We start from the raw sequence: 13,282 nt of genomic DNA on the forward strand, positions 1-13,282 counted from the left end.
CCCTTCCTAAAAGCCGAGGTGAAGCTGGCAGAGCTTAAATGCCCTGAGCACCACAGGTCCCTCTCTGGAGCCAGGTGCTCTCATCAAATTCCCAACAAACCCCAGGGCACTCAGAGAAAACCTGCTGCCAAAAACTGGTGAGAGCAGGGTGGAAAAACCTGTCCCAAATCGCTGCTTTTGGTCCCAGTGTCACAGGGTTGGTGTCAGCTGCCAGTGCCTGGAGCTGGGACTGTGTCCCTGTGGGGCTGGGAGTGCTGGCACATCCCACATGTCCCAGAAATAGGACAAAATGTCCCAGGCTGTCCCCATCTCTCTCTCCAGGCTGTGAGGGCTGCGTCCCCAAAAAGTGACCTCTGTTTTGTTCACCAGCTCAAACAGGATGAGCTTGGGAGCTTTGGGTTATGGGTTTTTCTATTTAAAAAGCACTCAAAAACCCAATGCTAATGTAAACACCTTGTCTTTCAAATGAAATATAAAGTAAAATCTCTATGTTCTGGTATTATTTACATTATAAATCCATTTTTTTCGGGTCTATGCCATAGATCTCTTTTGGAAGGATGGGTTTGGAGCAATTGTACACACCATAAACCTGATTCTTAGGGTTTACCCCTATATTTCTGTGTCAGAAAGGGGTGAGCTGCACACTTTATACAAATTTCCAGTTCAGGGGGAAAATCATTCATGGAGTGGAACACTGGGGAGTGCACTCCCAAAAGCTGTGAGGATGTGGGAAGCTGCAGGAGCAAATTGTGCTTTTCTTTTCCTGCTGCTGCCTTCTGTCACCTCACACACAGCTCACCCCCCAGATCTCAGCCTAGGAGCCACCTCACACCTGAAATATCCCCACATTTCCTTCTTTTCTCTCAAGATGGGCACAGATCTCTGTTTTCCTTCATCAAACTGCTCTCTGAGCAAGCACTTCCCAAAATGCCCAGGCTGTCTTCCAATGTAAATTCACCACTCTAATCCTGACAACACCTGGAAAATCAACACTTTTTGTCACCTTACACATTCCCAAAGTCCCAGCACGCCATTCATGGATGCTCCTCTGTGCATCTGTGTTTAATCTCACAAAGATCCCTTCATTTTTCTCCCCAAAATTGCCAAATTTTCCTGTTTCACAAGCCCAGCTCAGCAGCTGCAGCACATGAATGCCACCAACTCTCTCACCGTGCTGCCAGGAGTGGGATGAGATCCACGGCAATCAGCAGCACTCAGTGGGACAGGGAAAACACAGAGGGACAATATTTTGTCCCCCATTCTCCAGTTTAGCACTTCCATGTGTTTTCCCCTCTCTACAAGACAGCTGCTCCCAGTGCTGGCGAGCTGGGCTCCTGCCCTGGCTGCTATCAACAGCCCCCATGCTGCTCCTGCTCCCTGGGGAATTCTTTCCCAGCGTTTTTCCATACACATTTCCCTGCCTGAGTGCTAAAACAGAGAAGCAGGTGTGGCTGCAATCCTTTAAAGCATTTTTAAACCCGTAGAGCTTTCAAAAATGGGGGGCAAAGGCAGAAAAAAGCCAGCAAAGCAACGTAAAAACACAACCAAATGTCCGGAGGCAGCTCAGAAAACACATCCTTGAAGCCAGCAGTGACATTTTGTGCCAGTGCTGGGAGCTCAGAGGGACCACCCAGCCTCTTTGCTGCTTCTTTCCTCATCTGTATCCCTGCAAAATATCTGGGCACGGGGCAGGGAAGAGCTGCTGGGATTCCAGCAGGGAATCTGCAGCTGTAAGAGAACATGGGGCTGGAAATTTGGAGTCAATATTCCTTGCAGAAGTGAGATTTCCTTCCTGGGAGACTGTCCTAGGAACCTCGACCTTTCCAAGAATATTTTTCTGGAGTTAATCTAGCTAAACTTGAAGGGTTTTATTGATTGTGAGACGTACTAAGGACTGAAGGAAAATTAAATCAGCCTGTGGGCCCTACTGAACTCTCTTTTGATGAGGCACCCCCTTCATAACAGCTACCAGTATCGTATTTAAATTGTATATATTGACAAAATGCAATCTACCTCTGTAAGCATTGTGCCATTCAACAGTACTACTATTAGATTTATATACCACAGTTTAAATTACATCCATTTCATGAATGGTAAAATGCTAAAACTCAAGTGTCTAACTGCCAAAATACAGCCTTACTGGAATGAGTACAATTTACAAATACAATAATTACATTTTAAAACCATTAACAATGTTACATCTAGAAGTAAATACTGGAGGACTGGTCAAGACGGTGTTTTCCAAGGAAAAAAAATGCTGAAAGTTGTCGACACTTCCAACAGAAATGTCCCGAGTGCAGGATTTAGTTCATTTTCCTTAAACTGTAATTAAAACCCGTTCCACGCACAGCAGTCCTTGGGTATTTTCCATAGTATTTTCCATGGACTTGCATAAGCTTCCATCAGTTATCCGCCAAATATTTACCTAGAAACGGGATCAGAAATCAGCTAGGGGGAAGGGAGCAGCCCTGATTCCCAGGAGGTTTTGCCCACCTCCACCAGCCTCTCCTGCCCACGGGAAAATCCTCCTTATTCTCTGCAACCATGAGGAAAAATCCTCCTTATTCTCTGCAACCGTGAGGAACAATCCTCCTTATTCTCTGCAACCGTGAGGAACAATCCTCCTTATTCTCTGCAGCAATGAGGAAAAATCCTCATTATTTTCTGCAGCAATAAGGAAAAATCCTTGTTATTCTCTGCAGCAACGGGGCAATAGCTCTTCCTGGAGATGCCAGCCCTTGCCTTTCATGCAGGAGCAGGCATGAGCCATGAAACCCAAGGCTGGCAGGTGGCAGCAGGATTTATTTCACGCAGGCTGTCCCTCTGTCCCCCCTGCCCGAGCCTCAGTGTGCAGACACACAGCACCAGCACTCCCGGCATCCCGGCACGGCCCGAGGGGACCTGCGGGGACACCGGAGCCGCCGGTGAGGCACCCACCTGCCGCAAACCTCTTCTTGATGAGGGAGAAGCGGTAGCCGGCGCCCACCAGCTCGATGTCGCAGCTGGACAAGGTGCTGCCCTCGCTGGTGAACTGCACGGCCAGCGGGGCCGGCGAGCTCGGCCCCTCCGACAGCTGGAACCGCGCCAGCAGCGAGCCCACACCTGCGAGTGGAAGCGCAGAGAGAGCCGTGAGCGCCGAGGGCGCTCGGAGCGTCCCGGCACGGCCAAAGCGGCACCGGAGCCGCGGCGGGACCGGCCCCGCAGCATCCCCGGGCGGGCAGAGCCAAACCCCCTCATCCGCCCAGCAGGATTCGGCTTTTCACACATCCCAGCGCTAGGAACAGCTTTCCACGTGGAAAACCTCCTGTGGGAGACAGCAATCCTCCCAGCAGGGCCTCAGCCTCGGAGCAGAGGGGAGCTGAGGACTTGGCACCCCACCACATCCCAGCCCGGTGTGTGAATGCCCCTCGGGATGCCAAGGTGGTTGGCAAAGCAGCGCTGGTGGCACATAGCCCTGCTTTTTGAGCTCCAAAATGAAATAGTTTTGTCCCCAGCAAGCCCCAGCAGGAACCCGAGTGTCTGGGCTTGTGTGCCGGCGCCCTCAGCGGGTCCGTGCCTGCCTGAAGGATTCTGAGATAGTGACATGCATATTTGCAGGATTACCTCCATTTTCTGACTTCTGGGAGATATCAGGGATCTTCCACAATATCCTTTGCTGTTCAGCATTCCTGCAAACACATGGAGAAGAGCATTTCTGTAGGAATCAAGAAATTGCCAAGGAATAATTTGAATTTTGCTAAAGGCTTGGGGTGTGGGGAGGGGGGGAACTACTCTGGTGCTGCTCTCTAGAGCAGCAATTCTGTGAGCTTGGATTTGGGTTTCACAGCAAGTGAAAGTTCAAGTCATGGTTGGACTTGATAGTCTTAGAAGGCTTTTCCAAACAAAATATTCAAAATATTTGTATGATTGTTATGAGGATTGCAGGTAAGCAAGAGATGTGGAAATGTGCCAGTGCCTACAGCAGCAACAGCCACACGTCCTTCCATGAATCCCAGAATCCCAGAATGGCTGGGTTGGAAGGGACCTTAAAACTCAGTGAGTGCCCCCCCTGCCATGGCAGGGACACCTCCCACTGTCCCAGGCTGCTCCAGCCCCAGTGTCCAGCCTGGCCTTGGCACTGCCAGGGATCCAGGGGCAGCCCCAGCTGCTCTGGGGACCCTGTGCCAGGACCTGCCTGTGCATCCCTCTAAACCCTGGGTAAAGCAGCCAAAACACAAAATAAGGGCTGATGGTCTGCTGCCTGCACATGTCCCTTTGTCTCTGACCATTTTCCTGTGGGAATGGCAAGAGAAAGGGAATCAGAGTGGGGTTAAACACTTCCTCCTACAAGAAGAGGGCAGGTTTGGGTCCCCAGCGTGTCCCCAGCTCCCACCCACAGACCCTCCTGCAGCAGGATGGGGATTCTAGGCAGGGACAGGATGAGCAATCCCTACCAGACAGCAGGAGGAAGCACAGCTTGAAGTTTGGTTACTCCTCCGTCGACGGGGACGAGGAACTGGACGTTGTTTAGAGCTACAGGCGTGGTCATTGCCTCTGTATTGTATTTGTAGTCGATGCGCAGGTCAGTGCTTGCAGGGTCACACCGCCAGCTCACTGCAAGGTTTAATGGAGTAGACTGAATACCCTGGGCAGACACCTTCCAAAATGACAGAAAAAACATTTAGTTTCCATAGGGCTGAAGGGAGAAATCCCATTTTACAGACGCGGACATCGCACTTGGAGGCAAGACCTTGAATTCCCCCTGAATTTAGTTCTGGGCTTAAAGCCAGACAACCCAGTGCCACACAGAAGGGACAGTGGGACAACAAGCCCCCACCTCACATTAGCTCCACTCTGCACTAGGGAAACACCATCTTTTACATTTACCATTTTTTACAGCCATAATCAGCACACTTCTATTTTAATTTTTTTTTTTTTTTTGCACAATTTTATCTCACAAAAAAACCCCTACCTGGTATTTGAGCATATCCACATTGTAATAGGTGGCTTGAGGTTTCTGTTCCGATACCTTCTTTAGGTGAGTCATCAGATTTGGCATGTTGACCCAGAACTCCTTGGAGTTGGAGTCACTCTGCACGCTGTCACTGCACAGAGGAGAAGGAACCCTTTGGATAACCTGCCTGGGCAGGAGGGGGCTGTTCTACACAGCACAGGATTGAACTCAATCCCACTTCCAGAGGAACTTTGGCTCCCTCCCGCCCAGCTCTGACTTTTCCTGATCCATCTGCATCCCCCAAGTCTTGGGCTGATCCCACAGTGTGGGCAGCAGGAAAAGGGGGGGATTCTGCCCCTCCCAGGTGAGGCCCCACCTGCAGAGCTGCCCCAGCCCTGGGGCCAACATCAGCAGCACCTGGAGCTGCTGGAGAGAGCCCAGAGGAATCCATGGAGCTGCTGCAGGGCTGGAGCCCCTCTGGAGCCAGGCTGGGAGAGCTGGGGGTGCTCACCTGGAGAGGAGAAGGATCCAGGGAGAGCTCAGAGCCCCTGGCAGGGCCTGAAGGGGCTCCAGGAGAGCTGGAGAGGGACTGGGGACAAGGCATGGGGGACAGGACACAGGGAATGGCTCCCAGTGCCAGAGGGCAGGGATGGATGGGAGATTGGGTGGGATTATTCCTGTGAGGGTGGGGAGGCCCTGGGATGGAATTCCCAGAGCAGCTGTGGCTGCCCCTGGATCCTGGCAGTGCCCAGGGCCAGGCTGGACACTGGGGCTGAGAGCACCTGGGACAGTGGAAGGTGTCCCTGCCCATGGGGTAATCCTAATATCAGGATAATCCTGATGTTCTATCAACCCAAACCATTCTGGGATTTCATCAGGTATTTAAGGGTTTGAGAGTTTCACTCCCACCATCAGCACGTGCTCCCAAGGAAGATACTTCAGGCCATGTGTTTTTGCAAACACCCCGTTTTCCCGGAATCCCGCCCTCCCCTGGGATGCTGCCGGGGAAGGAAGGGCTTACCAGCAGAGGAGCTGGGGGTTTGGCAGGACGTGCTCCAGCCTGTTGAAGTTGAGCACGCGGAAGGTGAGCACGGCTGGGGCGGGGTTGTTGGCAAAGTGTCGGGTGATGCCCGCCGGGAAGGACAGCACCATCTCGCCCGTGATCTTCACGATGCACCTGCAGCGCCCAGCACAGAGAGCCAGGGGGAGCAAAGGGGGCTCAAAATGCAGCAGGGAGGGAGGGCTGGCACCATGGATGGTGTGGGGACAGTCCCCCTTCCCCACCCGACACCATCTGAGCCTCTGGGGATCTCACAGAGAACAGAAACAGCACAAGGGCTGACAGGGATCTGCTTAAATAAACCCTGCTTGAAGCTTCTTATTTTTGCTGTCATTCAGTATTTCAGTGAAATTAATTTGTCTTTGGTCGTCCCTTTTGGGTTTTATCTATTAGAGGGTCTTAAAACATAGGTGGGAAACCCCTCCAAGTTTCTGTTGGAATGCCATCCTGTGTTGGCCAGGCACGGGAGGGGAAGGCTGCAGCCCCCCTGCCACCCTTCCTGTGCTGCTCTCTGAGATTCCTCACACAAAGTCCTCACCTCCCTTTCCCACAGCGGGAACATTTTTAAACGGGGCACTGCAGGAGTGTCCTGCCCCTGGACACCCAGGCCACATCACCTCCTGTCCTGATGCCTCAGTGTTGGCTTTTCTATTTTCACATTCTGTGCTGCTTTAGTGTGTGGGTCTGGGCTTCACATTATGGGATGGTGAGCTCTGCACAGAGCAGGGAGACAAAACAATTCCTGCTCCAGCTGGGCACCAAGGACAAATGATCCCAATCTCAGCCCAGGAGCACAAACCCCGTGGGCTGGAGAGAGAAAAACAAGCAGGGTGGGAGTGCCTGGGCTAAAGCTGGGCTGGGACAATGAACTGCAAGGTGGGAACGGAGCAGAGCTGATCCCAGGGAGAGACCCCGTGCCCGGCCGGGCATTTTGGGTCATCTTGGGTGCAGCCCTGGCTGGGCTCTGGTGCTGCCCAAGGTGGATCCATGGAGGAGATCCTTGGAATCAATCCCTGCTTTATTCTGGAACTCTGCCCAGCCTCTGCTCTGGGGCAGCCTGAACAAGGCATCAGTTTCTGACTACCCAGAAAGCATCTGGAAAACCCCCTGGGCCAGAGCCAGAGGAATCCTCAGCCTCCCTCCCCATCCCTGACAAGCCCCTCATCACCCCCCAGCGTCCCCACGGCAGGGACACCCCGGGGGTCGGCACCTACTTGCTGGGGTCAGCCCCTTTGAAGTACGCGTTGACGGTTTCGGTGAAGGCGGCGGCCACGGGCAGGGTGTCCTGTGCCCCCATGGTCAGGGGGCTGGGGCCCCGTGACGAGCCTGCAACAGAGCAAACGGCCCCCTTGGCATCTGCTGGGCACCTCGCCGTGCCCCCAGCCTGACTCCATGGGCAAAGAATCACCAGAACCCCCCAGGCTTCGGCTGAGGCTTTCAAAAGGTTTGGGAAATGATCTCTGCCCCCGCCGCGCTGCCAAAAGCAAGCAAAGAAAAGGATGGAGGAGGCCAGGCGGGAGCAGCATGCGGGGCTGCCACGCGGCAGGCTTTGCATGACAGTTTTTGCAGTCGCTTTTTGGGGCCCACAACAAGGGGCTGGGGGGGTTCATTGTGTCACCTCGGGGATCGGGGTGTTGGCAGTGTCTCCCTGATGTCCCCCCGAGCTGAGGGGGCTCCTGCAATCCCCGGCACACTCTGCTCTGCTCTCCTCTCCTGCCCTGTGGATGCCTGGAGCATCCTCCACACCTCACTTGCTCCACGAAACCCTCAGTGCCCGACAGGAAATCTGCAAATCATCAGAAACCTGGAAAAACAGAGGCACTGGCACAGCTTGTCCAGAGAAGCTGTGGCTGCCCCTGGATCCCTGAAAATGTCCAAGGGCAGCTTGGACAGGAGCCACCTGGGATAGTGGAAGTTGGAACAAGCTGGAAGGAACTGAGATTTGGAAAAAAGGAAAAGCTCGCCTTGGTGTTGCTGTGCATCCTTGGACACTTGCCAGGCTCTAAAATAACTCAGCCCTGCAGGATCACACACAGGTTTCCCTTTGCTGGCCAGGAATTGTTGCTTCCAAAAGACATTTGAGGATGAAATCATCACTGCAAGTGCTCCTCAGGAGCTCCGGTGTGCTGGAAACCCTCTGAGGGACCACAAGTCCTGTGCCCGCCACCAAGGGTTGGCACAGCCAAGCCCACACTTCTTCCCCATGGAAAGTATCCAAAGATCAGCCCAGATGTCCAAGGTGTTGCTCCCACTGACAGCCAAAAAAATCCTGGAGAGGTCACACCCTGCCCCGGCACCGCCCTTCATCCTCTCTATTTCCTGCAATGCACCATTTTGGAACCTTTTTAAAGTACCACATCCTGTACACTGGGTGAAGCATGAGGATTATTTTGCCCCAAATCTGCTGAAAAGGCACAGCAAAGGACTCCAGAGGAGCAGCTTAGCCAGGGACCCCCTCAGTCCATCACCATCCCTGCCAGGCGGGTGGAAGTGGGGACAGATACAGCCCGGGCTTTGCTCAGAACATACAAGCACCTGCCAGCTCCAGCCAAATCTGTAGGAATTCCAAAGCCACAGGAATTCCAACTCCAGCCCTGGGAAGGTCAGCACTTCCACAGGCAGAGGATAAGGGGGAAGCAAAGCTGAGCAAAAGGTGTTACATTCCTGGTGAGCTCTTCTGCTTGGCCCATCCTCAGAAATGATCCCTTCCCTTCTTTCTCTGCTGCTGCCCCTGGGAACAAACAGGGGTTTGGGAGCAAGAAATTGGGATTTGCAACATCTCCTGGGAGATGCACTTCTGTCACTTCAATGACACTTTGAGTTTGGGTACATTAATGGGAGAAATGATGGTTTCCACCAGCAGGGAGGAATCCTCACTCCTCCCCGAGGCACCCGCGCGTTAATGGATAAACCCTAAGTGCTCTTTCCTGGAGGCACAGATGGGGGATTTTCCCTTCCAGTGCCTAATGCAGCCTTAAAGTGTCAAACACTGATGGAGCCACACGTGCTCCTCTCAGTGCCACCCCTGGGGAGGCTCGGGGGAATCAGGGATTGCAGCTGCAGCCCAGGATGGGGGTGCTCAGGGAGTGGATCCTGCTGTTCCTGGAACACCTCACCCACACACACATTCATTATCCTAACGAGCCCAGAGCCTCCTGCTCCTGAGGCACAGCCCAGGATATCCATCAGGGATTCCCTGCTGCAATTCCCACAGAAGAACAGACACAGTTCCAGAGGAGGGCATGGTCCCCAAAATCACAGGACACCGCATCCCAAAACCCCAGGACTGAGGGGGCGTGCAGGACAACATTTTCTAAAAAGCCTTCCCAAAGACACCACTGGGAGCAAACCCTTACTGCCCACCCAGAGCAACAACACCTCAGAGCATCAAACACAGCTGATATCCTGGCAGTGGGACATTCCCACTGCATCCACCTGGAAATTCACAGAATTCCCAGAATCACCAGGTTGGAAGAGACCTCCAAGATCACCGAGTCCAGCCCAGCCCCAACACCCCAATTCAGCCCTGGCCCCAATGCCACATCCAGGCTTTGTTAAACACACCCAGGGATGGGGACTCCACCACCTCCCTGGGCAGCCATTCCAGAACTTTCTCACCTTTCTGGAAAAACCTTTTCCCTGCTATCCAGCCTGTATTTCCCTTGGTGCAGCCTGAGGCTGTGAGCTCTGGTTGTGTCAGTGCTGCTGGAGACAGAGCCCAGCCCAGCTGAGCACAGGCACCTTTCAGGAGCTGTGAGAGTGATGGGGGCACCCCTGAGTCTCCTTTTCTCCAGGCTGAGCCCCCCCAACTCCCTCAGGGGCTCCTCTCAGGGTTTGTGTTCCCAGCCCCTCTCCAGCCTCACTGCCCCCTCTGGACATGCTCCAGTGTCTCACTCTCCTTCCCAAACTGAGGGCCCAGAACTGGGCACAGCACTCGAGGTGTGCCCTCACCAGATGGGATCCAAAAACACCCACAAAGTCTGGCTATGGAAGAGGTGCCAACCAGCAGAGGAGCCTCAGGCTTGGCTCCTAGGGAAGGCACAAGAAAGGGTTTGGCAATGGAATCATCATTCCTTGGAGAAGGAAATCTCCACTCCCCAAATGCACAAATTCCAACTGGGCTTAGCCTGGAACCTGTGCCAGGCCATGGAACATGGGCCAGGGGTCTGCCACAGCACCACACTCTTCTCCTCATTTTTCATCTCTCTTTTTCCCTCTGTCCCTCTGCATCTGCAACTTTGATTCTCCAGGATGAAAAATCAGGAATAAACAGGGAGATCTCCTGGATCCCCAGGCTCAGCTGGGATGTGGGAATGTGAGTCCATCTGAGCAGCAAGAACAAAACATCCTCATTTCTAATGGTCTGGAGGTCATGTGGGTGGAAGTGGGGTTTTTGATCCCTCATGAATCCATAAATCCTTCTCTTCATGGCTTCAGGGAATAAATTAGTTTTTACGCTCATGTTTTCACTAAAACAGAAAAGTATAAACTATTATAAGCATTGCAATTATTGTCCAGAAACCTGAGAGAAATCCAGTTGGTGTGGCACAGCTCCACCCCAAACCTGCCTTTTCGGCTCCTGCTTCAAAAGTCATTTTTATAAACATTTCATTTGCACAAATGTCCTGATAGTAACAGAGAAAAAAAGAATAAATCCACTTTATGGAGCTTTGGATCCAGCCATAAGCAGCAGACCAGCTTAATTTGCCTTATTTTTCCCTACAAAAGAGGTGGAAAATGCAGCTGTGGAGTAGCCAGGGATCCCAGAACAGGAGAGCATCACCACATCTCCTTCCACACAGGGACAAACTGCCCCTCGTTCATCAAGCACACGGATCTTGCCACAAAAAAAAAAAAAAAAAAAACACCAAAAAACACCAAACCAAAAACAAACAAACAAAAAAAACCCCAAATCCAGAAAGAAACCATAACTTCCCTTCTGGCATTCCACGCGCTGAGTTCCAGACACCAAACTCAGCAGATCCCTTCTCACTTCCCTGCACATGAAGTTTATATTTTTTTAATTTTTAAGTTGGGCTTAAATATTTAGAGCTCAATGAGGAAATCCAGTGTGTGGAAGTAAGACAGCTCCTTGCTGGGCTGTGGGATGATCCTGGGGCAGTGCCACACTCCTGCATTCCTGGGATAATCCCACCCCAGCTCCAGACCGTTCCCACCACCAGAACCAAGCCCAAGAATTCCAGTACAAGGTTAAGATTCAAGGCACAGGAAAAGGCCCAAATGTGCAGTGCTGGTGCTGGACTGGGTGGGAGCAGGGAGGAAGCACAGGGCAGGGGGAATGTGGAGCTGGAATATTCCTGCTGAGGGATAACGCTGTCCCTGCTGCCCTCAACTCTTCTCAGAGCTCCCAACAAGCCCCTGAGAAAGGGAACCCAAACAGGGATTTTGGCTGCAAACACCAAAACTGCCCCGAGCACCAGGAGGAAGCAGCTCCTGCACGACCCCTCCTGGGTCTAAGCTGGGAGATACCCTCGGAGCAGGGACATCAAAGCAGGAATTGTCAGAGTGGGGACCTTGGAAAAAGGAGGAAAGGAAGGACCTAAACCCCCTGGTCACCACCTTGATCCCTGCCTTCTGCTGCTGCTCAGCCATCACTGTCACCAGGATGGGTTTTCTCCATGATCCCAAGCAGCCCATGCCAGGCACTGCCATCCTGGGCCACTCCCCAGCCAGGCACTGCCATCCTGGGCCACTCCTGGGCTCCCCAGCCAGGCACTGCCATCCTGGGCCACTCCCCAGCCAGGCACTGCCATCCTGGGCCACTCCCCAGCCAGGCACTGCCACCCCAGGCCCCTCCTTTGTAGGAGGGGACACTTTGGGAATCCCACATGGAACCATCCCCCAGCTCTGCAGCTCTGTGATCCCTGCAGGCATCACAGCAGCTCCCAGGTGCTTCCTTGGGATTTGCGGGAATCCCTCCCCGCTGCAGGCAAACCCCTGCTTCTCCTTCAGCTGTTAAAATGGAAAATGTTGGCTCCGTTCCTGCGGGATGAAGCTGCCCCCAGAGCCTGGGGGGTTGTCCTCTCTGGGATGTGACACTGCTCGGAGAAGGTGCCATCGGCCCCAAACCGAGGTTTTGCCCTCCCTGCATCCTCCCCAACGCCTCTCATCCACGAGGGACCCCAAAACCTCCAGCACCTCCAGCCGAGCACCCCAGCAGCGGAACCTGGCCGAGCTCGGGGCGCTGCTGGCAGTGCCAGCGCATTCCCGGAGCCCTTCCTTCCGAAAAGCGGGACGGGAGGAGCGGAGGAGGCGGCGGACGCGGCTCCCCGGGGTTTGAATTCCCCACACCCAGCTCCGGAGCCAGCGGGGAGCGCGGAGAGAAGCCCTGGCTGGCAGGGTCAGGTTCCTCGGCAGTGCAAGCGGCTCCGCTCCCTGGTTTTCACCTCCGTCTGGGAATATTCGGAATGTACCTTTGGGCTTTTGGTTTGCTTGGGTCGGATTTTTTTTTTTTTTTAATGAAATCAACGAGGCAAAAAAAAAAAAAAAAGAGATGAGCGGGATAAATGGCACAAACCAAATCAAATCAAACCGATTCCGGTCGGACTGGCGATGTCATCTAAGTAGCCATAGCATTCCGCACGGAAAGCTGGATTGGATGGAGCCCGGAAAGCTGGATTGGATGGAGCCTTGGAAGGGAACCCCGGGAGCGAGAGAGCGAGGGGAGCGAGTGGTTACCGGGTGTGCTTTGCACTACTTACCTTCGAAAGTCAAATAAAACTTTCCTCTGTCAAACCAAACGAGGGAAGGCTGTTCATTCTCTGTATGGCCAGGAGTTGAAGCGGGATGGGAAAGGTTAAGGAGAGGGAGAGAGAAGGACACAGTGTGAGTCACAGAGCAGGTCATTAATGTCGCTACGGGGAGGGGGCGAGGCGCTGCAGGGCGGTCACACGTGCAGGGACAGGGGCGTGACACCCGGCCGCCGGCTCGGGGGACAGAAAGCGGGAAGCAAAGCTATGGAAGCCCAGATGGAAGAGTCGTTCTGCCCGCTGGGTGAGCGGTTTGCAGGGGTGCTCTCGCTTTTTTTGGCCGCGGTAGAAGAGGTTTGTCGGCTCATGCGCTCCGGGTTCTGCCTGCGCGGAGCGGGGCCAGCGCTCCTCAGCATTCCCGGCGGGATGCTGCTCCGCATGCCACCCCGCAGTGACACTCAGGGACAGTGACACGTGGCTGTTTGCTCTCGCATCTCAGGACACGACACTTGCAGAGAACCGGACACACGCACACAGAGCAGCGGATCCTAGCTGGAGCCTTCCCTTCCCATCACAGGC

At 53.7% G+C, this 13,282-nt stretch overlaps 1 protein-coding gene across 13 annotated transcripts in view; it reads right to left on the reverse strand.

Moving 5' to 3' along the window:
• Positions 1 to 485: 485 nt before the first annotated feature.
• The window catches only part of SGIP1 (SH3GL interacting endocytic adaptor 1), a 48,962-nt gene continuing 36,165 nt past the window's right edge, over positions 486 to 13,282 (reverse strand). For 8 of the 13 annotated variants that reach the window (XM_050977328.1, XM_050977329.1, XM_050977331.1 and 5 more), the window contains 8 exons: positions 12,716 to 12,775; positions 7,208 to 7,319; positions 5,955 to 6,110; positions 4,952 to 5,084; positions 4,434 to 4,636; positions 3,604 to 3,668; positions 2,938 to 3,102; positions 486 to 2,425 (listed from right to left, as the gene is read on the reverse strand). In XM_050977328.1, coding sequence (XP_050833285.1) covers positions 2,403 to 2,425; positions 2,938 to 3,102; positions 3,604 to 3,668; positions 4,434 to 4,636; positions 4,952 to 5,084; positions 5,955 to 6,110; positions 7,208 to 7,319; positions 12,716 to 12,775 — 917 coding nt within the window. In that variant the 3' untranslated portion in view covers positions 486 to 2,402. Of the gene's footprint in view, positions 2,426 to 2,937; positions 3,103 to 3,603; positions 3,669 to 4,433; positions 4,637 to 4,951; positions 5,085 to 5,954; positions 6,111 to 7,207; positions 7,320 to 12,715; positions 12,776 to 13,282 lie in introns of those variants that run through there. The other 5 variants (XM_050977337.1, XM_050977326.1, XM_050977334.1 and 2 more) reach the window with 2 other exon arrangements.

This window comes from Serinus canaria, chromosome 8 (assembly GCF_022539315.1).
Source record: "Serinus canaria isolate serCan28SL12 chromosome 8, serCan2020, whole genome shotgun sequence".
Lineage (NCBI taxonomy): Eukaryota > Metazoa > Chordata > Aves > Passeriformes > Fringillidae > Serinus > Serinus canaria.